Source organism: Erpetoichthys calabaricus, chromosome 8 (genome assembly GCF_900747795.2).
Source record: "Erpetoichthys calabaricus chromosome 8, fErpCal1.3, whole genome shotgun sequence".
In the NCBI taxonomy this organism is placed as follows: Eukaryota; Metazoa; Chordata; class Cladistia; order Polypteriformes; family Polypteridae; genus Erpetoichthys; species Erpetoichthys calabaricus.
In genome coordinates, this window is record NC_041401.2 from 140,578,999 (window position 1) to 140,605,556 (window position 26,558).

At 37.2% G+C, this 26,558-nt stretch overlaps 1 protein-coding gene across 1 annotated transcript in view; it reads left to right on the top strand.

The window, feature by feature from the left end:
- Positions 1-26,558, top strand: part of vps8 (VPS8 subunit of CORVET complex) — an 893,492-nt gene that overhangs the window by 737,929 nt on the left and 129,005 nt on the right. Inside the window, exon 44 of the mRNA XM_051931263.1 lies at positions 24,118-24,171. Within this exon, the coding sequence (XP_051787223.1) occupies positions 24,118-24,171 (54 nt within the window). The remainder of the gene's footprint in view (positions 1-24,117; positions 24,172-26,558) is intronic.

The window sequence follows — 26,558 nt, forward strand, 5'->3', positions numbered from 1 at the left end:
TGACACTTTTGAATATCAATATCTAGAGTTTGAACTATGTCCCACCACAATTGTTTTGATGTGTTTATTCTGAAAACAAACCAGAAGATGATACCAGAGACACGTTAAAGCATATTTATGTCAATGTACCTCAATATAAAAGTGAGGTCAGCGTGCCCAAAAATGTTGGAGGAACTCGCTTTTGCGCTTGTATTGCATCTGTCTCTCTTTGCATGAACCAACAGTAGTCACCCATCATGCTCGGAGTGAATTTTCCCCGATATCTGTTTTCCATCACCTTTATATCTTGATGAAATCTTTCCCTATACTCATCACTGACATCGCCCAGATTTGGTGGACATTCTGGCTCCCATAAGCTGATACTCTTTCAGTAGGTTCTCCACAAGCTCAGCGTTATTCTCTGCTCTGTGACTGCCAAGAAAATTCTGGACAACCCGCACAAATGAGGGTGCTGATTCAGTGGGCTTAAGTTTCCTTTTGAACTCCTCGTCAAGTATCAGTTCACGGATTTCAGGAACAACAGAAACACCTTCCTTAATTTTGGCTTCACTTTTCTCAAGACCAAACTTATTTCTTAAATGCTGAAACGCATTGCCGTTTCTGTCCATCACCTTGACAGACTTTTCAAAGTAATGGTGAATCTAACAAACAAAATGTCCCTACTTCAGTGTTATGTCTGAGTTGTGTCATTTATGCTTTAGAGTCATATAAGACCTGGTAATCAGTAACAAATATTTTTTTCTGCTAATTAAAAATGAATAATTTTTAAATAAAATTAATAGTGACAAGGTAAACAACTCAAAGCTGTTAGTAATGTGTGGTGAATTCTTTTATCTCAATGGCATCCCTAGTGGAATTGCCGGTATTTGTTAAAATGGTTGTCCGCTTTTACTGTCCAGTCACCCTAGTTGTCTAAGACCAGGAACATCATAACTAAAAAAACGGGAAGTGCTGGACGAAAACGGTTTTCAGATTTGGAGTCAGCAAGTGAAACCTGTTAAAGTAAAGGTGAAAGACTCCCAGTAGCAAAATGCTTGTTGACCTGTGTAATTATAATAATTAATTTTATTTATAAGGCACATTACATTTGTAGTAAACCTCAAAGTGCTACATAAAAAAAATTTAAACAATGACACAAGATAAAAACAAAGATAAAACTATAATTAGAAGCAATTTGTGGTGTTATGGGTCCACAGCTCTTCCGGCAAAGGCCATTTTGTTTTAAATAAATAATCGCTGCGCTCACAGTTTAGCGAGGGGGCGTGGTAACTGTAGCGAGCCGCAGGGCGATCTGCGGTGTGGGCGTTTCTCACCTAAGTGCACAGGTGAGAGACTGCCCACATCCGTGATCGTTCCTGTGGCTAATGGGCTGCAGCTGCCATGTCCTCTCCGCATATATAGAGAAGCGCGAGCAGGTTAAAGGGGAGAAAGAAGTAAAAGGAAAAACGGAAAGAAACGGAGGTTGCAGGAGGAGGAAGGAAGCAGTGGAGAGAGAGAAAGTCGGTGCGGGAGAGCGAGCAAGTGCAGGCTTGTGCAGCAGCTGTACAGGTAGCTTGGGTGTTAGGCCGACACCCGAGGAGTAGTCGCTCCCACAGAGTTGATTCCGAAGGGCGGGAGTGACCGGAAGATTGATGACTCTCCGCATAAGGCCGCAGACGGCAGCGGGAGTTGTTGACTTGGGGTGTGTATTCCCCAGCGTGGGCGCCCCGGTCGCTGTGGAACCCAAGTCGCTGTCTGGAAGAGCCTACCAGAGCCAGGGGTCAGTGAGGCGATCCAAACAGCTGAAGCAGGACAGTGCAGAGAAGGTCAGCTGCATGTAGAGCGACTCCCCTGTTGGGAAGCCCAGGTGGGAGTAGCAAGGGGGGCCGCCAGTAGTAGTAGGATGCACCGGATTTTTAAGGACAGTTTTCTGCATGGTTTTAACCTCATTGTTTTAAAGATGTTTTCTAATGGATTTTAACCTCCACTTCACAACTGTTTTATGGATTATTTATTGACTGAAGATTATTGAACTGCACAGCACTTTGTTTGAACATTTGATTGTCTTTTAATAAAAGCACTTTTGCACTTCTACCATCCCCTTGCTCAATTGTTATTGCCTCACTGTCTAGCCCATCGGTGACATTACCGACGGTGTTGGGTTCAAGGGCTCCCTAACAGCCGATGGAAGCGTGGAGCAGAACCCGCATCGTCACACAATTTTGTTAATATGCTTTCCTAAATAGAAAAGTCTTTAACTGTTTTTTAAAACAGCCCACAATCTGCTGTGTTCTCAGATTCTCTGGTAGGGCATTCCAGAGCTATGGAGCAGCAACTGCAAAGGCTCGGTCACCCATTGTACGAAGTTTGGTCATAGGGGGGCAAAGGCAACAGGTATTTGCAAGATGAAGATTTCTTGTAGTGGATTGTAATATAAAAAGTTCCTTAAGGTATTGTGGAGCATTTCCATGGATACACTGGTGAGTGAGCAAACAAAGTTTGTATTCAATACGGAGGTGAATAGGGAGCCAATGAAGTGACCGCAGGATTGGTGAAATATGTTAATATTTCCGCACCCTCATTAGGATCCTTTCAGCACTATTTTGGATTTGTTGGAGCTTTTGAAGGCTCTTGCTGGGGATCCCGATGAGGAGTGCATTATAATAGTCCAGCCTGGAGGAAACAAAGGTATGAACCAGCTTTTCAGCATCACAAAGGGAAAGAGAGTGACGGAGTTTGGCAATGTTTTGAAGATGAAGGAATGAAATTTTACAGAGGTGGTGGAAATGTGTATAAAATGACAAATGGGAGTCGAGTTTCATTTGACACTCAAATTAGTAACAGAAGGGGAGAAAGTAATGGTATGGCCATAAAAGGAAATACAATTTACGGAGGAACGAAGTTGATGGTGGGGGTGTACCAATTAAAAGAGCTTCAGTTTTTGTGCTGCTCAGCTTAAAGTTCTTGGACATCCAAGCCTCAATCTCATCCAAGCAGGAGAAAAGAGTGGATGGAGGTGTAAAAGAAGTCGAATCCAGTCTCACATTGAGCTGCATATCATCCGCATATCAGTGGAATGAAACTCCATGCCTGCTGATGATGTGACACAGGGGTCGCACATAGATATTAAAAAGAGTCGGCCCAAGGACTCATCATCTATAGTACATAATATCACCAAAAGATTTTGAGAATCTGGAGAAATCTCTATGCACAAAGGACTGAAAGTCAGAATTGGATGCCCATGATCTTCAGGCCCTCAGACATCACTGCATTAAATACAGGCATGATTCTGTCACAGAAGACACTGCACAGGCTCAGGAACACTTCCAGAAATCATTTTCTGTGAGCATAGTTCATCTGCCATCCACAAATGCAGGTTAAAGTTCAATCGTGCAAAGAAGTAGTCATATTTTAATGTGATCCAGAAATGCCGCCGTTTCCCAGGGCTCATTTAAAATGGACTAAGGTAAAGTGGAAAACTGTTCTTTGGTAGGACGAATCAAAATTTGAAATTCCTTTTAGATACTATGGATTCAAAATATGGAGTGTAGCTGCCGGAATATAAGGTGTGGTTAAGCACGGGTAAAACGCGTGCCAAAAGAAATCTCAAAGTCCAAAAGTTTGTTTTAAAAATATTTAGTGAAAGTTAAAAGCAAATAATCCACACAAGAATAAAAGAAAAAATAGTTACACACGTAGAATAAAAGGCAAAAAAAAAGAAAAATGTATCTTCTCTAAACTTAGCTTTTCTTGAGAAACTTTAATTATTCCTGTACTTAAAGGTTCTTTACTACTTCTTCTCTACTTAAAGGTTCTGTACTACTTCTTCTCTACTTAAAGATTCTTAAATTCTTACATACTTAAAGATTCTTAGCTTCTTCTTCTGTACGCTTTAAACGTATGGCACAGCACATAAATTAAGTGCTGTTTTCTTACATATTTACTTCACACACTCAAAAGGCCCATAGTCCGGTTGGCACATAGGCATGTGCCCAGGCACGGTTTAAAACCTTATGCCTTCCACACCTTACTCATGGCAAGGCTGTCACTAACTAACTGAAGAATAATGTTTACTCCAAGCTGTTAGAAATGGTAAGAATGTACCAATACAATTCTATTTACAGTGGTTATAGGGACCTCCCATAGATTATGCATTGTCATCTAATAAATATTCATAAATTTTATAGTACTAGGAAAATGGCTCTTACATAGAGAGAGACCGTCCGGCTTGTTATCAACGCTCAATTCAAAAGACTGCATCTCTGATGTTAAAGGAGTGCGTTAGTGCCTATGGGACTGGCAGCTTGCACATTTGGAAAGACATCATCAATGCTGAAAGGTATATACAGGTTTTCTAGCAACATATGCTCCTATCTAGACAACATCTTTTTTAGGGAAGGCCTTACCTGTTTCAGCAAGATGATGCTAACCTACATTCTACATCTATTACAACAGTGTGGCTTGATAGTAGAAGAGTCCAGGTGCTAAACTGGCCTGCCTGCATTCCAGACCTTTCACCAATTGAAAACATGAAATGAAAAATATGACAGAGAAGACCCAGGACTGTAGAGTTGCTAGAATCCTATATCAGACAATAATGGGACAACATTCCTCTCCCAAAAGTCCAGCAACAGGTCTCCTCAGTTCCCAGCAATTTACAGACTGTTGTTAGGAGTGGATACTACACAGTGGTAAATTTGGCCCTGTCCAAACTTTTTTGAGGTATTGTGCTGCCATCAAATTCAAAACAACCTTATTCTTCTCTTAAAATGGTACATTGAATGAAATATGGGTTTATGAGTTCTGCAAATCATTGCATTCTGTTTTTATTTACATTTTACGCAGTGTCCCCAACTTTTTTGGAATTGGGGTTGTGTATATATAAATACATACAACCAGTAAAAAAATTTTAGAATATCCCAGGTTTTTTTTCAAAAAGGTAAAGCAATAAATGTTATATATATAAAAAAAAAGTTTAGCTTACCACAAACTGAAAAATAATGTACTTTTCAGAGGCTTTTTTCAAGGAACAAGTAAAGGCTTAACAACCTACAGCCTTTCTACACCAGTGGAATTTAATTAAGTCATGAAAGTTAATGCAAACAATTCCTACAGGTGTCCCAACATTTGTTGATTACTTACAAATCCTTTTGTCTGTATAAAAACAAATTATGTTGCTACACCTACAGAAGTATTATTTGATCAATATTGTACTGTATATTACTATCATAATGGAGAGAGAAAAGGAAATTAACAAAAAAAATACAGACAGACCGTTATAATCATTACAAGTGTAGGCCTTTCCTTTTGAGAATCTGCAAAGAAAGCCAAGGTGTCAGTGAGCATAATTATCTACACCATCAAAATGAACTTAAAACTGGAGGATAAACTGGCAGAACATGTCTAACAGACCCAAAGCAAACAAAAAATCAAAAGACAGGTTTCTGAGAGTCAGCAGCTTGACTGGTGGCTGCCTCACAGGACAACAGCTTCAAGAAGAGCTTAACAGTGGTTGAAGTGAACAATGTAACCTTTTTTTTAACCTGTGGCAGTTTACTTTTGTGCCATTTCATGTTATTCAGTGGACTTCAGATGCTTAAATATCAATAAAAACTGGAAAAAGGACTACCTGATATTATCGTACCATGTGTACATTTTGGGTTTTTTTTCTGACAATTGTTCTTCAGTTGCTAAAAAATGCTACTTAATAAACTATAAAAAATAGTTAATTGAAAATGCTAATAGATTAAAAAAAAAGAATAAGTGGCATTTACTCTCAACCAGGAAACAGAACAACAGTCTTTGGAGCTTCTGTCTAGTGGTGGGCCTGGGGGGGGGGGGTACTTCAATTATCCATCTCGTTTTCCCATGTATAGGGGCAAGAGATCAATGGTGACCTCAGGGCTCTTAAGGTTCACCCCACAGTTTGAGATGTAAGGGCCTAGGACCTTGTGATGGAGCTTTAGCAGATTTAACAGTAGGGCGGCATCCCTGCTGGTGTGTGGATGAAGGAAGATCATTATCAAGAAAGAGCACAGGAAACGAGCAGCGGTGACCTGCTTACTACTATTAATAGACTTGAATTCATTTAATGCTGCTTTAGTAACAACATGTAACATGCAGTCAAATTGACCACATTAAATTAATGCAATTATTGGTTGCACTGAAATTTTTAATGGCCATTAATCAGCAGCTCCAGAAATAATATGTTATATGATTACTTTGTATTAACTTTTTTGTGCTTCTTTTATTGCAGTTAGCAAAAGGTTTCAAGCTTATTGTGCATTTAATTTGAAAAATGTACTTATTTATTACTTTACAATTAATAAAACATTGAATGATATTCCTGCATTGCTGCCTTGCAGTTAGGAGACCTGGGTTCGCTTCCCAGGTCCTCCCTGCGTGGAGTTTGCATGTTCTCTCCGTGTCTGCGTGGGTTTCCTCCGGGTGCTCCGGTTTCCTCCCACAGTCCAGAGACATGCAGGTTAAGTGCATTGGCGATCCTAAATTGTCCCGTGTGTGTGTGTGTGCCCTGTGATGGGGTGGCACCCTGCCCAAGATTTTTTCCTGCCTTGCACCCTGTGTTGGCTGGGATATAGCGGGTTGGATAATGGATGTATGGATGATATTCCTGAGCAGAACAGGCTAGGCTGAAGTACAGGGTTACTTGAAATTTAGCCCAGAGAAGAGGAATTTACTCTTGTGGTTTTACATACTTTGCTAATGTCATCTCTCAGAAAATTGTTTCAATGTCCTGGCTTAGTTTTTTAGTTTCCGAAGCTTTAACTGAACTATCAAAAGTTAATTTGTTAAGTTCCATCTTTTAGACTTTGAGCAATTCCCATACATTTCTGACTCAGATCTGGCCTTTGCTAGTGGGCTAAGGATGGTTGCCTTTTAGCACATGGTAAAAACTTTGCAGCCTATATGTCAAAACAGTATATACATTAATTCTGGAACTTGCAGTAAACAAACAGAGTTTAAAAAAAGGAAAGAAATTAAAAGCCATGATGAAAAAACATTTTATACGTAAATCTAATAATATAATATCCCTGTATTTTACAAAATATAATGTGTATTAAAAATAATCCTATTGCAAACTCATATTATTTTAAAATTCAGTACTGTGGGGTCTTGTTTTGTTTGCAGATGTTAAGAAAGAATAATTTATATGTAACTGGGATGTTATGACATCATCACTCATTCTCTGAGACGTCTGTGGTACCTTTGTTAAATTATTTGGTTGCATCTGCATGTGTGGTGTTCAGTAAATGAAAAACAGAAGATCTCATTTAAGCTATTTTATAAATGGAGTACATCTCTCAATATAACCTAAAGCATGCTATAGAATTAATCAAGGACTTTTTTCCTTATAGATTTTTTTCACTTTCTCTCATGATGGATTACTATATTCAATTATCATGTCTATGCTGAATAATTTAATATGAATTATTGCAACATATCAAGCTGAATCAACAATTAAGAGGCAATAAAAGAAAGAGTTTAGCTGCTGAAGTAGGTTGTTTCCATTTTTGAGATGAAAAAGGGAGAAAAACATTATGTAGTAGAGTCAGCCTTGTAAGCAGTTTGGTGTTTAATTTGTCATTGATGCAATGCTAGTTTGCTGTAATATAATATTAATTTTATCAAACATTTTTAAAATTCTTAGCAAATCTTAATTGGGGAGCTCAGGTTTTCATGTAAATCACATGTTTATTAAAGCTTTAAAACTCAAGCTTTAGTTTGTCTTCTTCCCTTTGACAGAGGTAAGTTTCTAGAATAGAGGTTATCCATGTTGAAAGAAGTAATAACCTTGTTATATGAAAAGTTCCCATCACTCAAACATTTATTTCCATGACTTTTCACTATAAAAATGTGTTTTATCTGAGACGTAAAGGTCACATATATACAGTAAATGTGCTCACGAACATGTCTTTGCCTGTTCCATTTTCCGAAAGACCTTGGGATTCCATTGCTGTCCTTTTCCAATGCTATCAACAAACATAAGAGGCAGAACCCATGATAGATTTCCACCTCATTCTCTTTATGTATTTTCCCATTTAATAAACATCTTGAAATAAATGGCATATAATGAATACTACCCTCTAGCAGTTCAATGTTGCCCACCCAGAAGTTGTTGTTTCTTGTTTGTGGCTTCATATTTTATAATGCTTCACATTGAAGCTGTAGAATATAGACCAGGGTTCCCTAACTCCAGTTGTGCAGGGTCACAGTGGCAGCAGGTTTTCATTCCAACCCTTTTCTTAATTAGTGACCTGTTTTTGCTCCTAATTATCTTCTTTTGAATTAATTTTAATTGACTTGTATATTTAAGATTTGATTCATTTTGTATCTCATTATTGTTTGGCTTCTAATTAAGGAAAAATAAATAATTAAGCGGTCTGAGTGTTGGAATGAAAACCTGCAGCCACTGGGGCCCTCCAGGACCGAAGTTGGAGGATCCCTGGTATAGACACAGTTTTCATTTGTTTTAATACTGTGTATGAATATATAATATTGAATACAGAATCATATCTTCAAAGATGTATCAAATTGCTTGCTGCATGGTAGCCGAAGTATAATCCTTGTATGTAAGCAGCATAAAGTCTCTGTTAGTATTTTGGTATGGAGGTTTGGTATTATTTACTTCTTGATATGCCTAATGTTTTGCTTTGATTAGTTAGTAATCATTAAATCTAATGAAACTTTACTTTTACCTCACTGTATACAAGGGTTTAATGGTCTTAAGAGTTTTATCACAGACAACATGAAGCCTAAATTTAATGCTTTGTGAGTGATAGTAGATATTATCACCCTGAATTGCCTTTGTCAACCACTGGCTCATTTTTTGTGTTTTGCTAAATACAAAGTATTTGCTGTTGTAACAAAAGTTGTTTTTTGTATTTTTAAATGTGTTTTTCTGTGATGGAAGTTACACTATTCACTTAAATACTCCAGAGATAAAGTAAACGCAAAGGCTGCAGTAATACAAAGCCAGTTCTCCAGTATGACCTTTGAATTTTACTGGATTACTGTTTACTTGAAGGCAGTTTTCTATTCTGTGTGGAGATCCTACTAAAAATGCAATTTACAACATATTACTATGAAAATAACTGCATCCTGCAGTCAGAACTTAAAAAAGTTGATTTGATTAAATTATATATTAGTTTTTAGCATAGATTTTTAAATTTAGCAATATTTTGCCTAATGGTTATTAGATTTTTATCACCATAATCCAATTTTTAAGGTTGCATGGAGCTGCATAGGTGTTTCTTTAAGACGTCATTGTTAATTTGAAACCATCTGCATATAAATGAGCCCTGAGGCTCTGAATAGCTTTTACAGATTTATCTTTATGTTGGCTTGAATTTATGAATGTTGGCAAGATTAGTTTTGCATTGCATTGTCATGTCTTATTAAATAAAAGACCTGCATACTGTCTTAATTAATCGTGATATCAGTAGGAAGCATCAGAGAATCTACAGTATGTTGCTCTGAATCCCAGGATAAATTCATGTCTGTGATGGGGTCAATTAGCAAAGCATTGTAGCACAAAAGCTTGGTGTTTAAAATAATTGCCCACAATTCTGCATAAAGACTTAGATGTAAAGTCACCAGCGCAGTTGGGCCATTACAGAGCCCTAGCATTTACTCACACAGTAGAGACATGTACAGTATGTATGCATGCACAATATGCACTGGGGCCCACTTCTAAAGCAGCTTTGTTATCCTAAGCAGACCAACAAATTATGCTGTTCTTAGTTTTTAATTTCAAACTTGCCTGATTTTTGTTAAAGTTGGCAAATTCAGTTTTCCCTTGCATTGCATTCCCATTAATTAGTCACTTTAGATACTTGTTAAAGAAAATAATTGTTAATAAAGGACATTCAGTTGGCAGGCACCTCCCTGACTCTCCTCCTGGGAAAAAGTCAAGTTCATCTCTGCATTTCCATTGCACTTTCACTCTGGCTTGCAATAAGCTTGTGTTGTAGTGATAGAAATATATAACGTCAATGCTAGTTGGATTACCTGCGTCTCCCTTTTCTGTCTTCTTGAAATATATGAAATATGTTTTATGCTTACCCATATTTAAGAATATTGGGTATATTATAATGTCACTCTATCCATTCATTTTGTAATCTGCTGTGGTGGGTGGCCGGCTAAATATTCCGGCCCTCACCCCCAGGCCGCCAGGTGGAGCTCTCCCAACAGTGTGGACGTTCCCCAAATTCCAGCAGGGCCTCATGGACTTTGTAGTTTATATACACAGCCCTGCTGGATACCATGGGGACCACCAGGATTCGCTGTGGGGAGGCTGCCGGACTCTTACTTGCCCTATAACCCAGAGGTGCGTCATGATCACATGACAAGAGGAAACGACGTGCTTCCGGGTTGAAGAAAGGAGCTTTTTATCCAACCCGGAAGTGTTCATGATCACATGGACAGAAGGGAGAAACACTTCCGGGTCATGAACTATATAAAGGACTCTGGGAAACCAGTACACTGAGCTGAGCTGGGAGGAAGGGTGGCAAAGTGTCTGGGACTGTGGAGGATTGAGTATTGTAGTGTTTATTGATTTATGAGTATTGTGGAGTGGAGGGTGCTTTGTGCACGTTATTGTCTAAATAAAAGTAATATTTGGACTTTTACCTGGTGTCTGGAGTCGAGTCAGAGGGTTCAAGAGGACGACAAGGGCCTCAATCTGTCACACTGCGTATTTATTGGAAATTAATTTCAAAAATATGCATTCTGAAAAAACTCTGTTGTTAACACATTTAAATGAAATGTATTCCTAATTAGCATAATTCAGTGGGCTAAGTAAATAAAACATAGTATTTGCCCAGCATTTGTAACATTTGGATCCACATTCATGTGCCGTGCATAAACTTTAATTTATAGGGGCTTTAAAATTATTAGTATTAGACTCATGGCTAACAATAAATCCTTAGAAACTAACACTTCACATAATATGGTAAGTGTTAAATGAAATAAATAATGAGAGATTATTATCTACTATATAATAAATCACTAAGGTCAGTGTGTCATGTCCCTTTGTGCAGTCTGATTGGTCGGTTTGGCTTTGGTGTGTGTGTTTAGTCACAGCTCTTTGGTTATGCAACAAATGAGCTTAAAATGTGAATTCCCACTGTTAGCTCAAAACAACAGTTAACATTTGCTAGGTCCAATCCAGTTTTTTAATCCACTATAGCACTTGGAAGGAAATATTTCAGCCTTCATGTGTGAAATTAACTAATTAAATATGGTTGTAACATGTCAGCATGTTTTACTTAAAATCCTTTAGGATTAAATATATAGTGGCAAAACATTCAGTGTTCATGCCAGGGTGTAATGCCGTCCCGTGTCCACAAGGAGACTGCAATGTGTGGTGAACTAGGGCAATAAAACACACAACGAAAGAGGGATGTAAGGGCTTGCATTTCCAGTGAGCAGAGTTATCTAAATGTACAGTGTGATTGAAATAGACAGACATACCATTGTGTCCATTTTAACAAATGGGCATTTTGCTATACTAGTAAATAAATAAACAGGAAACCCATACAACTAGTTCTTCTATGTTGGCTGGTGATCCTTTTACTCTTGGTGGCTAATTTTCTTTTTGTCTGCTTTTTCTCATTCACTGGACACTGTGGCAATAAAAACCTTCTTTCATTGTTATCCTCTAGATTCTGAACATATATATTTTTTTCTTTCCAAAGACATTAACAACAATTGTTTGGTTCCTGCCAATCTTCTGTAAGTCAAATGACCCTCTTTTCTTTCGAATTACACTTTGTTTTTATACCTGGTAGCTACTTTATAGAACCTGTTGTTGTTTCCTGGTTAAATTAAAAATGCTGGTGCAAAACATGCTTTTCAAAAAACTCTTCATTGCTTTTCACTATATTTAAAAAGAGATACAATATATTGTAGCCTGCTGTTTAAAAGCAATATAAAGTTTAAAAAAAACTTTAATAATACAGACTAACCAAAAACATTTATAGATTGTTTTAATAAATTATAGTTTTCATCCACCTAAATTTTAGTAGCCGAACTGAAAAAGTTAGGCTTTGTTAAGACCAGTTTGCAATAGAGAAGAGAAAAACAAACTCCAGTCTATTCAGATTCTGTCTGCTCTTGTCCAATTAGTCATCAACCTCTACCCTGAGCACTCTCAGAATGTACCCCAGCATGTTGATTATTGTTGCAAGACAAAATGATTTTCCAAAGTTATACTTGTTAGTACTGATGAAACAGCCACTTTTAAGTTCTCATTCTAATTTCAGTAGAGATAAATTGAAAATGACCACAAGTTGGTTTGGTGCTATATAAATAAAATGTATTATCATTATAACTCAAGTAGTTCTACTTCTTCCATTTAGAATCGAATTTCTGTGAAAGCCTGCTCCAATCATCTGACTTGTGTGTTTTATTACTGTTTTGATTGCCTTTTGTACATCTGCCTGTTACATTTTCTTACTCTGTTTGGCATATATGGTGCTTAGAAATATTATGTCATTATTTTTTATTATTTTTAATACATAAGCAAGGCTTTATTTTATCATGTTGCAGTTTTTGTTCAAATTTAAATCGGTTACATTTTTACTGACATTTTGTTGCACATTATAGACAATTTTTCATCTCGTATTTCTTAATGCTGACCACCATTTCTTTATCTCATGCACGTAAAAAGGTCCTATACGCATATCTGGATCCCAGTCCTGATGCACGTCATCATTTGCTAGCACACTCATTCACAGTGTACGGTGTAACATAAGGTTATGCATCGTGAGTTCTGTTACTGTAAATTATTAATTACACAGCAATCAGAACAACAATTTAAAGGAAACATATATTAAAACTGAAGTCTTGTAATTTTTAGAGTTTGTGGAGTCATGGTTTCCAAAGCATTATTTCAACAAATCCACAAGCCTGCATATGCAGTACACATAAATATAATTTCTATTATACTATATAAGCCTGTGAATTGTAATTTAACTACTGAAAGTTTTTTTCTATAACAGTAGTATTAATTAAATAAAGAAAATGTGACATCATTATGCAGAGTCCTTCAGAAAAAATCTTAACGCCACAGCTGACTTATTGTTAGGGGATTTATTCACAAGCTCCTAAAAGTAGTAGGCACAACATCACAAGGTTTAAAAAAAAAAACAAAAAAAAACATTTTAATATACAGGAGAACCTTTTTGTCATTTTTATAAAAATCTGTGAGTGAAGTTCGAATAGCTGCATGACATTTTTCACCATACATATTTTGTATGTGTGCATTTGTCAGCACACTTTTAACTCATAAGCTTTTGTTAGTGTGTCAGTCAGGACCATCTGTACTTGTTGTACAATAAATATATTCTAGTTTTTTGCTGTGCCGAATCAAACTACTTTCTGTTTAAATGGTCCTCTTTTCACCATATCAGATGAACCTAAAATACTATATATACCATCTATGTTTTATGTGAAAATCTCATTGTAGATATTAATAATGAGAACCTACAAAACATTTTACATAAGAAAAGGGTCTGCTTTCTGGTTTTTATACAACATATTGTTGATGTAAAGATCAGCTTGTAATTTCCAATACCTTTACTTTGTTTTCAGTCTCTGGGGCTAGGCTTCATGCCTTTAAGCCTTTACTGTGAAAACTCACACTAGGTTTTTCATGTTGCCAAAAAAAAATGAAACTTGTAAACATTCTATATAATTAAAAAAGTGATTCCATAATATTACTTTATAAATTTAGAAATAGAAGACCCATATTTATAGTAGCCCCATCAAATGCTAAACCATTTAGAAAGTCAAAATGATGTGTCAAACACTAGCAGTAACCAAAATGTAATCAGCTAAAATAATTATAAATATTTATCTATAATAATATAAATTCTGTTATAAATATTTTTTTTCATCTTACTACTTAACATTTGTGATACCCTTACAAGGTTTCATGCTTAGTTTGAATGATTTTTAATAGTGTTCATTTATGCTATTATTGTTCTTCTTCCAAAAATTATGTATATTTCAGAAAAATTGTTCAGTTCATCCAGTATGCATTCTCTGACATCAAATTCTTAAATGATCGTGTGCTGTGGTATTCATTCTTTAATGGGGCATTAAGGGTTTTAGCCAAAAAGTGGTCAAATCGTTATAGCATGAACAGTATCCCTCTATTACCCATGTTCATTATTTGGGAGCTAAAAACAAATATGTGTAATAACAGTGGGGAAGCAAAACAAAATGGTTTAAACTTCAAGCTACTGCAGAACCTAGTGTGAGGTGCAAGTATTTGTATACAAACTGGGTCCCACTACCTAAATGATGTGGTGTCAGCACATGCTAAGAAAGTTTAGATGCATAATGTGTGAGATGATGTATTTGCTGCTTTTACCTATTTATGTTTCAGTATTTGATTTGAAATTTGGAAAGCAGCACTTTTTGAATATATCATTAAACCGTTCAGGACATTTTCAGTAAGCCAGAATTAATGTGGTTTTACTTGGACTAATGAAAATGTAGACTACACTTAATGCTGTTAGAGGTCTTTAGCAAAAGCTTTTGTTCATCTCCTTCCTAAGTCACCAGCCACCACTGCATACCAGTAAGAAACTTTGCCCTTTTTATGGGTCATTTACTTTTCTCTAATGAATGATTTGTTTGTGAATCATTGCCCTGATTTTTGCATATCTGTTAATTTGTTATATTCAGGTTCTCTCACCCTCAATAGATAATATCTAATGAAAAGACAATTAAAGATAATTAGTCTGAACTGAGCTCCAGCAGACCCCCATGACCCTGTGTTAGGATATAGCGGGTTGGATAATGACTGAATAATGCAGCAGTTAATTTTCCGTAGCAGTGGTAATGATCAGCTGGCATAAGCAAAACTGCAGTGTATGAGGCAAATGTGCCTTGAAACAAGCTATCAAGCCAAATGTCCACCCTGAAAAATTATTAAATTTAAGAAAATCAGTTGATCATTTTTCACTGGCTTTTGAATCCAGCTATATTGTCTTTCGAATCCAGCTATATGGTCATGGGGGCCAGAGCATATCTGAGCACCACAAGGTACCAGTTTATCATAGAGCACAAGGGCCCCCATCAAACTAGCTTGGAGAAGCCAGTTAACCTAATCTGCATGGCTTTGAGATGTGGGTGGAAACTGCAGTACTAGAAGAAAGCTTTTGCAAATATTGGAAAAATGTGTAAGCTTCAGAGGTGGACAGAGTACTAAAAATTCTAATTGAGTAGAAAAATTATTACTTAGACAAAAGTACAATTTTGTTGCTTTAGGAAAAAAATAACCTATATAAGTAACTGTCTTCAAATATCCATGCTGTGCTTTGGAAAGAATAAGCAGAATAAACACAGAAATACAATGGATTTTGTTTATCAAAAAGCATATAAAGGACACACATACACACAACCAGATACAATGTACTGTATGTGGCAGTTTAATTTCAAGCAGTAATTATTATTGTACATGCCTAAGTAATCAGAATCATCCCTAATTAATTTATTTAGCTTATTTTTTAGTATTTTGGACATCATGCTAATAATGGTAGGTAAGTTTTTTTTGCAGTACTGTTTGTGTGGTACTATTGTTTGATTCAGTATGCAATACCATATTAAAGAAGGGAAGCTACTTTTGTTATTCACCTAAGCTTTAGGTAAGGAAAGACTTACTTAATACGATTAAGATTTTTATTTTCAAGGATTTAAGGAACTCTGTCTCCCTGTTCTTTCTTGTCTTGCCCGTGTACCTTAGATGCCACATTGATAGTCTGTTGTAGTCCCTGCTGCCTCTAACTATGTTAACACCTTGATTTTTTCTTCAACTCTGCTTCTTCTTCTTCTTCCGACTGCTTCCATTAGGGCTCACCTTAGCAGATGATCTGTTTCCATATTTTCCTGTCCTCTGCATCTTGCTCTGTCACACCCACCCACCCATTTGCATGTCCTCTCTCACCACATCCAACTTCCAGCATTTGGTCATTGGCTCTCACCTCGCTCTCCTTTCTTCTTGATCTCCAATGTCATCCTACAGATCATCATCCTATACTTCCTAACTACGCTTTGCCCTGCCACCACTTTGAAGTCTCCAGTCTCCTTCAGACTGACCCTCCTGCATAGGATATAATCCACCTGTGTGCATCTTCCTCCACTCTTGTACATCACCCTGTGCTCCTTTCTTTTCTTAAAATCTGTATTTACCATAGCAATGTCCACCCTTTTTACAAAATCCACTGTCATCTGACCTTCTACATTTCTGTCCTTGACACCATATTTACCCATCACCTCCTCATCTCCTCTGTTCCCTTCACCAACATGTCTATTGAAATCCGCTCCAATCACCCATCTTTCCCTTGGCTACACTCTGCACCGCTTCATCCAAATCAGTCCAGAAATCTTTCTCATCCTCCTCACACCCAACTTGCAGGGCGTATGCCTTAATAACATTCATCATCACACCTTCAGTTTTCAACTTCATAATCATCACTCTGTCTGACAGTCTCAGGATCCTTTCAGGACAACCTTTTTCATTCAGTTTTCAGAACCAATGTGATTCCTCTGTCCTCCTTATGACTTTTCCTTCTCCATTAGACCCAAGTATCTGCTCCTTACCCACTTTAGTACAAAACAGCTTTCAAACTCCTAACAGTATACTCATTTTGGAAATTTGAACTTCCATCATCTCATTTTCTGCCTTGAAAATATTGTTTTAAATTATATCTCACTCCTCTAAGCATTCAAATAACTAACTAATCCTTATAATTTTTTTTTACCCAATATCACATAAATGTTGCACTAAGGGTTTACCCATTACTAGTATTGTGATCTCTGACCACTCAGTGTACCAAGGACTTGTATCCATATGGTATGAAATTGCAATCCATGGACTTTTGTTCTGAACTGTCTTTTCTTGATTTTTTTTTTATTGACATCCATTTTCCTTTCTACATTTTCCTTCTACTGTTAATGTGCCTTGGGGTACATTATTGGCTTTGATTTCCCACTGGAAATTCTCTGAATCCATTTCTCCTAATTTTTTTTTACTTATTTTAATTCCAACAAAATCCCTCAATATCCAAGATGGATTAACAAGCCATTTATCTCCAACATTAGAAATGGCCTCTTTGCTGTACATCTGGTGGCTGCCAGTGTGCTAAGTGTAGCTTGCCTTGCTCTCTTGTACCTTTTTTAATCTCTAATAGATGTTTTCGCACTTTATATTTCTCCTGTTTTCTCCAAAGTCTCTGATGATACAGCTGGAATGGGGGAGATGTTCTTTCTGTTTTATTTGCTGGATTTTGAAATTACTGGAATGTTTGTTTCCCTTACTAGCTAGATTCGATAAAAATTAGATCAGCAAGGAAAGAATTTTTCATCACAGCACAGCTTACAAAACTACAAGCTGCACAGTGAGAATAATAAAAGCACTCAATCAGGAATCTTACTCTAGTTTAATACTCCAAACACTGTCAGCAGAATGAATAATATTCACAGGAGACACAAATATTACAAAGCTTGTATCTAATTACACTTTGGTAACATTTTTTTTATTTTTAAATGTATGGAGGAATAGATGTTAAAGATGAAGCAAACATTGTAAATCATTAGACTGATTTTTGTTAAGAAAATTATTTTTATACCTGTATACTTCAACACCATAAATAAATAATTCATCTGTCCATTAATTTATTCAACCAGCATATTCCAAATTAAAGCTATTTTAGGCCAGAGCCAACCCCTGTAGAACATCACAGTCATAAAGACAAATAACAATTGTTATTTAATAATTGTTTTGTGTAGTGCAACAATCCAACGATTAGTCACAAAGTGCTTTACAGTAGGATTAAGATTTTCAGACAGTTTTGTCCACATAATTACAAAACTGCTAGTAGTAATATTAAATATTAAAAACATAAGAGGGAAATTCTCTGGCCCTCTGTGACCATATAAGGTTAGCAAAATGTATGGAAGGATGGAAGCAATGAGATTCAACTGGCAAGGACATTTAATACATTTTAAGTAGTCCCTGTAATTACAGAATTTTTTTCTCTAGGAAGTTTTCAAAAATTAGTTACCGTATCCTGTTCTTAGAACTCAACTAGTGAATGAGGACAAAATAAGGTGAAAGAATTATGGTTTCCAAATATAACAGTTTTCAATGACAAAAAGACGCATTCTCACTTACCCCAGATATCTGCATGGGTCTGTGCACAACATAACTCTGGCATTGTTAATGATATTCATCCAGAGAGAGAATTTAGAGAGAGAATTTTCTTTAATGGTTGCATGATTGTTGCTCACTTATTTAAAAAATATTTTTGTGAAGAAAACTACAATATTTTCCATGAAACAGCTTTCTTTTTCTAATTGTAATAGCCTCTTTTAGCCTCTCACTGGTTCTTACTAACTGGTATGTGGGAACAGCATAGCTAAAAGAGATATTTTTGATGTAAGTTAGCAATAGAATAAGTTTACAGTGGCATATACAAGTCTCTTTATTTGACATATCCAGAAGAACTTTACCTAACCCTCTGTGAACTGAAGTATATAAGCTTATAATGGCCCACTACCTGACTGATCCTCTCTTTTTTTCTTGGCTTGTCACTTTACCCTTGGCATACGAGTTATTGGCAAACTACATTTTCAATCTTTTAACATCCTCACTTCACATCTATAGCTAATGAAATTAGGTTAGAATGTTTTTTCATCTGCGGTGGGTTGGCACCCTGCCCAGGATTGGTTCCTGCCTTGTGCCCTGTGTTGGCTGGGATTGGCTCCAGCAGACCCCCGTGACCCTGTGTTCGGATTCAGCGGGTTAGAAAATGGATGGATAGATGGATGGATGTTTTTTCAATTAAATGGACGAGGATGTGTGGAGCATTACAGAACATCTGTATCTTCCAGTAATTGTAATCTCAATACTGTTGTTGAACACAGGGCCTGGAAGATAACAAGTGCTCCCATGCATAAAAATTCAGACATGAGCATCAGTAGGCTTTGCGCTCTAGGAACCAAGTTACACGAACTATTCAATATCATTTCAGTAATTATTTACCCCTGTGATGCTGATCTTTCTGTTGATAAAATAGGGCATTACAATAGCAATTGACGAGAAGAATTCATAATTGATTGCAGAATTACCGTATTTGAGGGTTCCTTGTGTCTTAATTGTTCTTTCATCCAATCATTTTTGAACCTGTCTGTTCAGTTCAGGGTTGGGGTGATTTGCTAACAATCCCAGCAGCACTGAACATAAGGCAGAAACCAGCCCTTACTTTGCTCCAGTCCATCGCAGGGCAGATTTACACAGACAACCACACTGACTCATGCATGGCCAATAGAGTTTCCAGTTTACCTAAAATGCACAACTTAATTAAAACAGAATGATATACAATATGAACAAGCCCAAGTAAATGGCATATGTCTCTGTCCTTTAGGCAGGACAGCTGCTTTAATTCCTTCTGTTTTTCTGTTGCTTGCTATTGATTCTCCTTGTTTGCTGATGAATGCTTGTCTCTTTAATACACTTTTCTCGAATGCTGATAGAATGGTCAAAAACATTCTTCTTTCAGGGGTCAAGTTCACCATTAAAAGTTTTGAAACTACTATGTTTAAGAAAGTATGCTCTGCTCTCCAATAAATGCAAGTTATCGCAAATATACTAATAACCCAATTGTGCTTTACTCACTCAGAATATGGAACCAACTTAGAAAGCATTTTAAGATGGAAAATCTTTTATCTGTGGCACCTCTGCAAGAGAACCACCTCTTTCAACCCTCGCAAACATATCCAGTTTTTAATACCTGGAAAAGTTTTGGGATTAAAATGCTCAGAGATCTTTATATCGACAATATATTTGCATCTTTTGGACAATTACGTTCAAAATTCAACCTCCCAGCTACACATTTCTTTCACTATCTTCAAATTAGAAATTTTGTTAAACAGAAATTACCCGATTTTCCCCACCTCGTACCCTCCACAATGCTGGAAAAAATACTGCTCAATTTAGAGGAATTAAACACCATTTCCGCATTATATAAAATCCTATTAGAGTCCCTACCTTTCAAAGATCCAGGAGGACATTGGGAAGAAGATCTCTTAATCAATATATCAGAAAAGGAGTGGAAGGTAGCAAAGCAGAGAATTCACTCGAGCTCCATATGCGCAAAGCATAGAATTATTCAACTAAAAATTATATATCAAGCTCATCTGTCTCGCTTAAAACTGTCCAAAATGTTTCCAGGGCAAGATCCAACCTGCGAACGCTGCAACCAAGCTCCTGCCTCACTGGGTCACATGTCCTGGGCCTGCACCAAGCTAACATCATTTTGGACCAAAATTTTTAAGTGCCTTTCAGACAGCCTTGGTATCACAATTCCTCCTAACCCATTAACAGCTGTGTTCGGTGTTCTTCCAGACGGACTTGAAGTGGAGAAGGACAAGCAAACGGTGATTGCATTCACTACACTTTTGGCACGCAGACTTATTTTGTTAAATTGGAAGAATCCTAACTCTCCTCTGATAAGTCAGTGGGAAACTGATGTTTTATATTATTTGAAATTGGAAAAAATCAAATTCTCAGTTAGAGGATCTGTACAAACTTTTTTCAAAACCTGGCAGGATCTAATCAATATTATTTTAGAATAAGAGAAATAACTATTACTGCATTTAATTCCCTTCTCCATTTCTTATTTACCTATATATTTATTTCTCCCTTTCTTTTGTTTATTGTTGCCTTATTAAAAAGCCCTAAGCAGTTCTCCTTTGGCTAAGCTCTCCTTCTCAGGGGTGGGGTTTGATTTGTCTTCAATTTTGTTTGGTTATAAATTGATCTATTTGTATGGAGTGATTACAATAAAAATTAATAAATACATTAAAAAAAAGAAAGTATGTGACCTGTTATGAGGAAAAATCAAAAAGTAAAGCCAATTTAAATATTACATTGTAACTGAAATGGATAGAAGCTGATGCAATACAACACGTTTGCATTGGCTTATGGGTAGTGCAAGCACACACAGTGCTGTGCTCTGCCGTTAGTCTAGTTGCAGCTAAAGCCAAGTGTACATTAACACTCTGCTGCAGGATTGCACCATTGTTAAACAACATGCCGTAGTGAGATCTTTTAGGGCAGAGAGAGTGAAACCTGCTGAAATTCACCACTATTGTAGGCATGATTGCTTCAATCTGAGCTGTTTAGGGCCACGTTCCCTTATCCTATAAACATATTCCATCCATCCATCCAGTTTCCAACCCGCTGAATCCGAACACAGGGTCACGGGGGTCTGCTGGAGCCAATCCCAGCTAACACAGGGCACAAGGCAGGAAACAATCCTGGGCAGGGTGCCAACCCACCGCAGGACATCCATATTACTAACCGAGAATGCTAAACCGGATGATGGACGCAGGCACATCCGGCAATGGGCCGTAGCTGCAAAAAGACGTACTGCGCAGGCGCAAAAAGAGTCCGCGAGAGTCGGCTGAGGAGCCGAGAAAGGCGGACAAAAGAGGGCGAGAGAGGCGGATGAGGGGCCGCGAGAGGCGGACAAGACCACAGAAAAAAGGAGTGAGCACAGGAAAAATGGAGAAATGAGGCGCAACGAGCACCGAAAAAAGGAAAAGGCACATAAAAAAGTAGTCAAACGCAGGCAAAGCACGAAACACATTGCACACGAAACTAGACCCAAAAAAAAAAAAAAAAAAAAAAAAAAAAAAGAGGCTCGCGCACAACAGCAAGGCAACCCCCCCCCCCCCCCCAGGCACCGGACGGGACACACACCAAGAGGGGGATTCAACAAGCCCATGGAACACAAAAAAAAGAACACAAAACCACCCCACAGACCCTACAAGCAAGGGACAGGACACACACAAAGAGGGGGATTCAACAAGACACAGGAACACAAAAAGAAAGAAGACGCTCGCGCGACAACAATCCTCATCCCCCCCACACACACATCCATAAGAAGTGACACCCAAAGCCACATATTCTAAAGTGAACATCAACACCTTCACACTAGACAGCATAGGTGTCAGCATTGGTGGATCTCCTTACAATAAAGCACTATTAACCGTTCAACTGCAGAAAAGGAAACATATTAACAGTGACTGCGATCCTCCTTATTACTTATCCATATTTCGCATGCTGAGAAAGAAACAAGTCATAAATACACGGTCACGGGTACAAAACGAAAAGGAAAGGATAACAGGAACAAACACACAAACACGAAAGAAACAACAAAATAGACGGCTATGCAGCATAGGTGGATCTCATTACAATAAGGCACTATTAACCGTTCAACCGCAGAAAAGGCTCCATATTAACAGTGAGTGCAATACTCCTTATTACTTATCCATATTTCTAAAAGAAAAAATGTCTCGACTCCAAAAACGCAAAGCTCAACTAAAGCTTCTAACTAACGATGTACCTAAAAGTAAAATCTTTATGAACTGCATTAGATCCTACAATAGTTCATTTGCTTTTCCATCTACCGGAGTAAATATCAGGCCACCAAAAGGCAATGGCCCATACTGCTTTCGCATATGTGCACAAATACTGCATCGCATTGGAACAGTGCACCCTGAAACAAATCAACAACGCAAATATGCACAAATCTACATCCTATATCCACATGACGCAAACTATCAATCAAAGTGCTGCATCGCAACAGGCACGGATTCAAAACGAAACACCTCCCGTCTCAGACATACGTTAATGGCAGCGAAGGCTACAACGGGCTTCTCACACAGCACAGGCAAATCGATTACAGCTCCAAAACAACACGTCCCAAATACTACACATGCAACAACACGCCTCTCAAACGGCACAAGCAAAACATACACCAGGAAAATTCATTCGGATTAATGAATGTCATTTGCAATCATTGTCATTCAGTTCACTTCCCTGAAGAAACAACTGGCAATACAAGTTATACATTTACACGTTGTTGTCAAAAGGGTCAAATTAGACTGCCTTCTTTACATTCATATACTGAATATCTACAGAAGCTTATAACTGACGATGTACCTGAAAGTGAAATCTTTATCAACTACATTAGATCCTACAAATCGGTATCCACTATGAACATTAACGGTGGCACTGCACGTGACATCCATCTTGAAAAAATGTTGTTTATTGATGAATGTTCAATGGCATGAAGTCACTTACTCAACACCATTCATAAACTTCTACAAACGTTTATGAATAATAATATTCGATTTGGAGGAAAGGTACTTTTATGAGGAGGAGATTTTAGACAGTGATTAGCTATTCTTCCAGATGCCATGCACTCAGCTATTGTTCAGTGCACCTTAAAATATGCAGACAATTGGCATTGCTTTCAAAAGATACAGTTAGTAAAAAAGATACGATGTCCAGAACCAGATCATAACAATTGCTTATTACAACTGAGAGATGGTACACTCACCAATACAGATGGACTTCAGCCACATATTATTACAATTCCTCAAGCTTTTATCTGCAACGACTTAGTTACAGGGAGATTTGAAACAGCAATCTCATTAGACCAAATGCCCCTTTTAACACAACGCACTATATTATGTCCAAAAAATATTAATGTGGAAAACATAAATACCCAAGTCATTCCATTACTTCCTGGAGAGACACAACTCTTTCTAAGCTCTGACAAACTTGACTCTGATCACAACAATAACCATCTTAAATGACCTTACAAGTTCTGAGCTGGAATTACCTTTTACACTTAAACGGCGTGTACAAAGAAATTTTCAAATAAACCTTTACACTGTGCCACACACTTTATTGTTTGCTTTCTATTTGCATCATCTACACCGTCACACTATTCTATATCTCATTCATACATCACGCTCTTTGTCATTCCCAACACCAGGGGTTGGCGAGCGAAGCCCCCTAGTATAAACATATTCCACTGTCAAAATAGAGGTAAAAGAGGTATATATGTCAGGTATGCCATCTTTAATAATTTAAAAAAAAAATCTTTATCAGCACCAACTATTATTGCATATTTTAAATATTTGCCAGTTTATCTAGCTGAGCTTATTTACTTACCTTTTCACAATCATTTAACTAATTTGTCATTTTCTATGTTCTTGTTAAATTACTTTTTTTATTTTTTCTTCTTTCAGATAAAAGTGACATCTGTTTATCATGGAGGATTTGGGGAATCAAGAGATAAAAAGGTAAATATAATCAATATGTCTTGAAAGTCATTTTGTTTCTGAATTACAGTTAAGTCCATAAATATTTGGACAGAGACAACTTTTTTCTAATTTTGGTTCTGTACATTATCACAATGAATTTTAAATGAAACAACTCAGATGCAGTTGAAGTGCAGACTTTCAGCTTTAATTCAGTGGGGTGAACAGAACGATTGCATAAAAATGTGATGCAACTAAAGCATTTTTTAACACAATCCCTTCATTTCAGGGGCTCAAAAGTCATTGGACAAATTAAATAACTGGAAATAAAATGTTCATTTCTAATACTTGGTTGAAAACCCTTTGCTGACAATGACAGCCTGAAGTCTTGAACTCATGGACATCACCAGATGCTGGGTTTCCTCCTTTTTAATGCTCTGCCAGGCCTTTACTGCAGCGGCTTTCAGTTGCTGTTTGTTTGTGGGCCTTTCTGTCCAAAGTTTAGTCTTCAACAAGTGAATGCATACTCAATTGGGTTAAAATCAGGTGACTGACTTGGCCATTAAAGAATTTTCCACTTCTTTGCTTTAATAAACTCCTGGGTTGCTTTGGCTGTATGTTTTGGGTCATTGTCCATCTGTATCATGAAACGCCGTCCAATCAATTTGACTGCATTTAGCTGGATTTGAGCAGACAGTATGTCTCTGAACACCTCAGAATTCATTCGGCTGCTTCTGTCCTGTGTCACATCATCAATAAACAATAGTGTCCAAGTGCCACTGGCAGCCATGCACGCCCAAGCCATCACACTGCCTCCACCGTGTTTTACAGATGATGTGGTATGCTTTCTATAATGAGCTATTCCATGCCTTCTCCATACTTTTTTCTTGCCATCATTCTGGTAGAGGTTGATCCTGGTTTCATTTGTCCAAAGGATGTTTTTCCAGAACTGTGCTGGCTTTTTTAGATGTTCTTTAGCAAAGTACAATCTAGCCTTTCTATTCTTGAGGCTTATGAGTGGCTTGCACCTTGCAGTGCACCCTCTTATTTACTTTCATGCAGTCTTCTCTTTATGGTAGACTTGGATATGAACACGCCTACCCCCTGGAGAGTGTTGTTCACTTGGTTGGCTGTTGTGAAGGGATTTCTCTTCACCATGGAAATGATTTTGCGATCATCCACCACTGTTGTCTTCCGTGGATGTCCAGGTCTTTTTGCATTGCTGAGTTCACCAGTGCTTGCTTTCTTTCTCAGGATATACCAACTGTAGATTTTGCCACTCATAATATTGTAGCAATTTCTCGGATGGGTTTTTTCTGTTTTTGCAGCTTAAGGATGGCTTCTTTCACCTGCATGGAGAGCTCCTTTGACCACAGCCTGTTCACAGCCAAATCTTCCACATGCAAGCACCACACCTCATATCAACTCCAGGCCTTTTGTCTGCTTAATTGATAATGATATAACGACGGACTTGCCCACACCTGCCCATGAAATAGCCTTTAAGTCAATTGTCCAATTACTTTTGAGCCCCTGAAATGAAGGGATTGTGTTAAAAAATGCTTTAGTTGCCTCACATTTTTATGCAATCGTTTTGTTCACCCCACTGAATTAAAGCTGAAAGTCTGCACTTCAGCTGCATCTGAGTTGTTTCATTTAAAATTCATTGTGGTAATGTACAGAACCAAAATTAGAAAAAAGTTGTCTCTGTTCAAATATTTACAGACCTAACTGTATACCAAATTTGATTTCTGTTTAAAACAATATGATATCTACCTTCGGAATTATATTAGAGATGTTTCATCTTTTAACCAAATGGTGTTTTTTATAGTCCTATTTTTTGTTGAAAATGTGTGTTCCACCTCCATAGTTTACTATCACCTAACTTGAAATGAAATAAAGAATGGTGAGTATATTAAGAGGTTAATCCAATTTAAGTGATCTTTGAGCAATAGATACTCATAATCGAAAGCACCCACACATACTTGACACCAATTTAAAGACAAAGTACTGGGGGGGGAAAAAGTGCTCCTCATGTAGAGGCTACAGAAAAAGACATTCTAAAAAATAGGTTAGTGTATTTTGTGTCTTTTCTAAAGGTTTCAGTCCTTCTTCTAAGTACAGTCATACTGTCTTATTCTTTTCAAAGATTGGGACCAAATCATCCTATGCTTTCATTATTTAATACAACAACATTTATTTATATAGTGTGTTTTCATACAAACTATGTAGCTCAAAGTGCTGTACAAAATTAAATTAAAGGAAGTTAATATAAAACATAAACAAACAAGATTAAGCAATAATGTTGTACAGTATGTAACAAAGAATAAGCTAAAATCGAATGGCCAGGAGGACAGAAAAAAAAAAACAAAACTCTACAATTAGGCTGGAGAAAAAAAATGAAATCTGCAGGGGTTCCTAGACCTATAGAC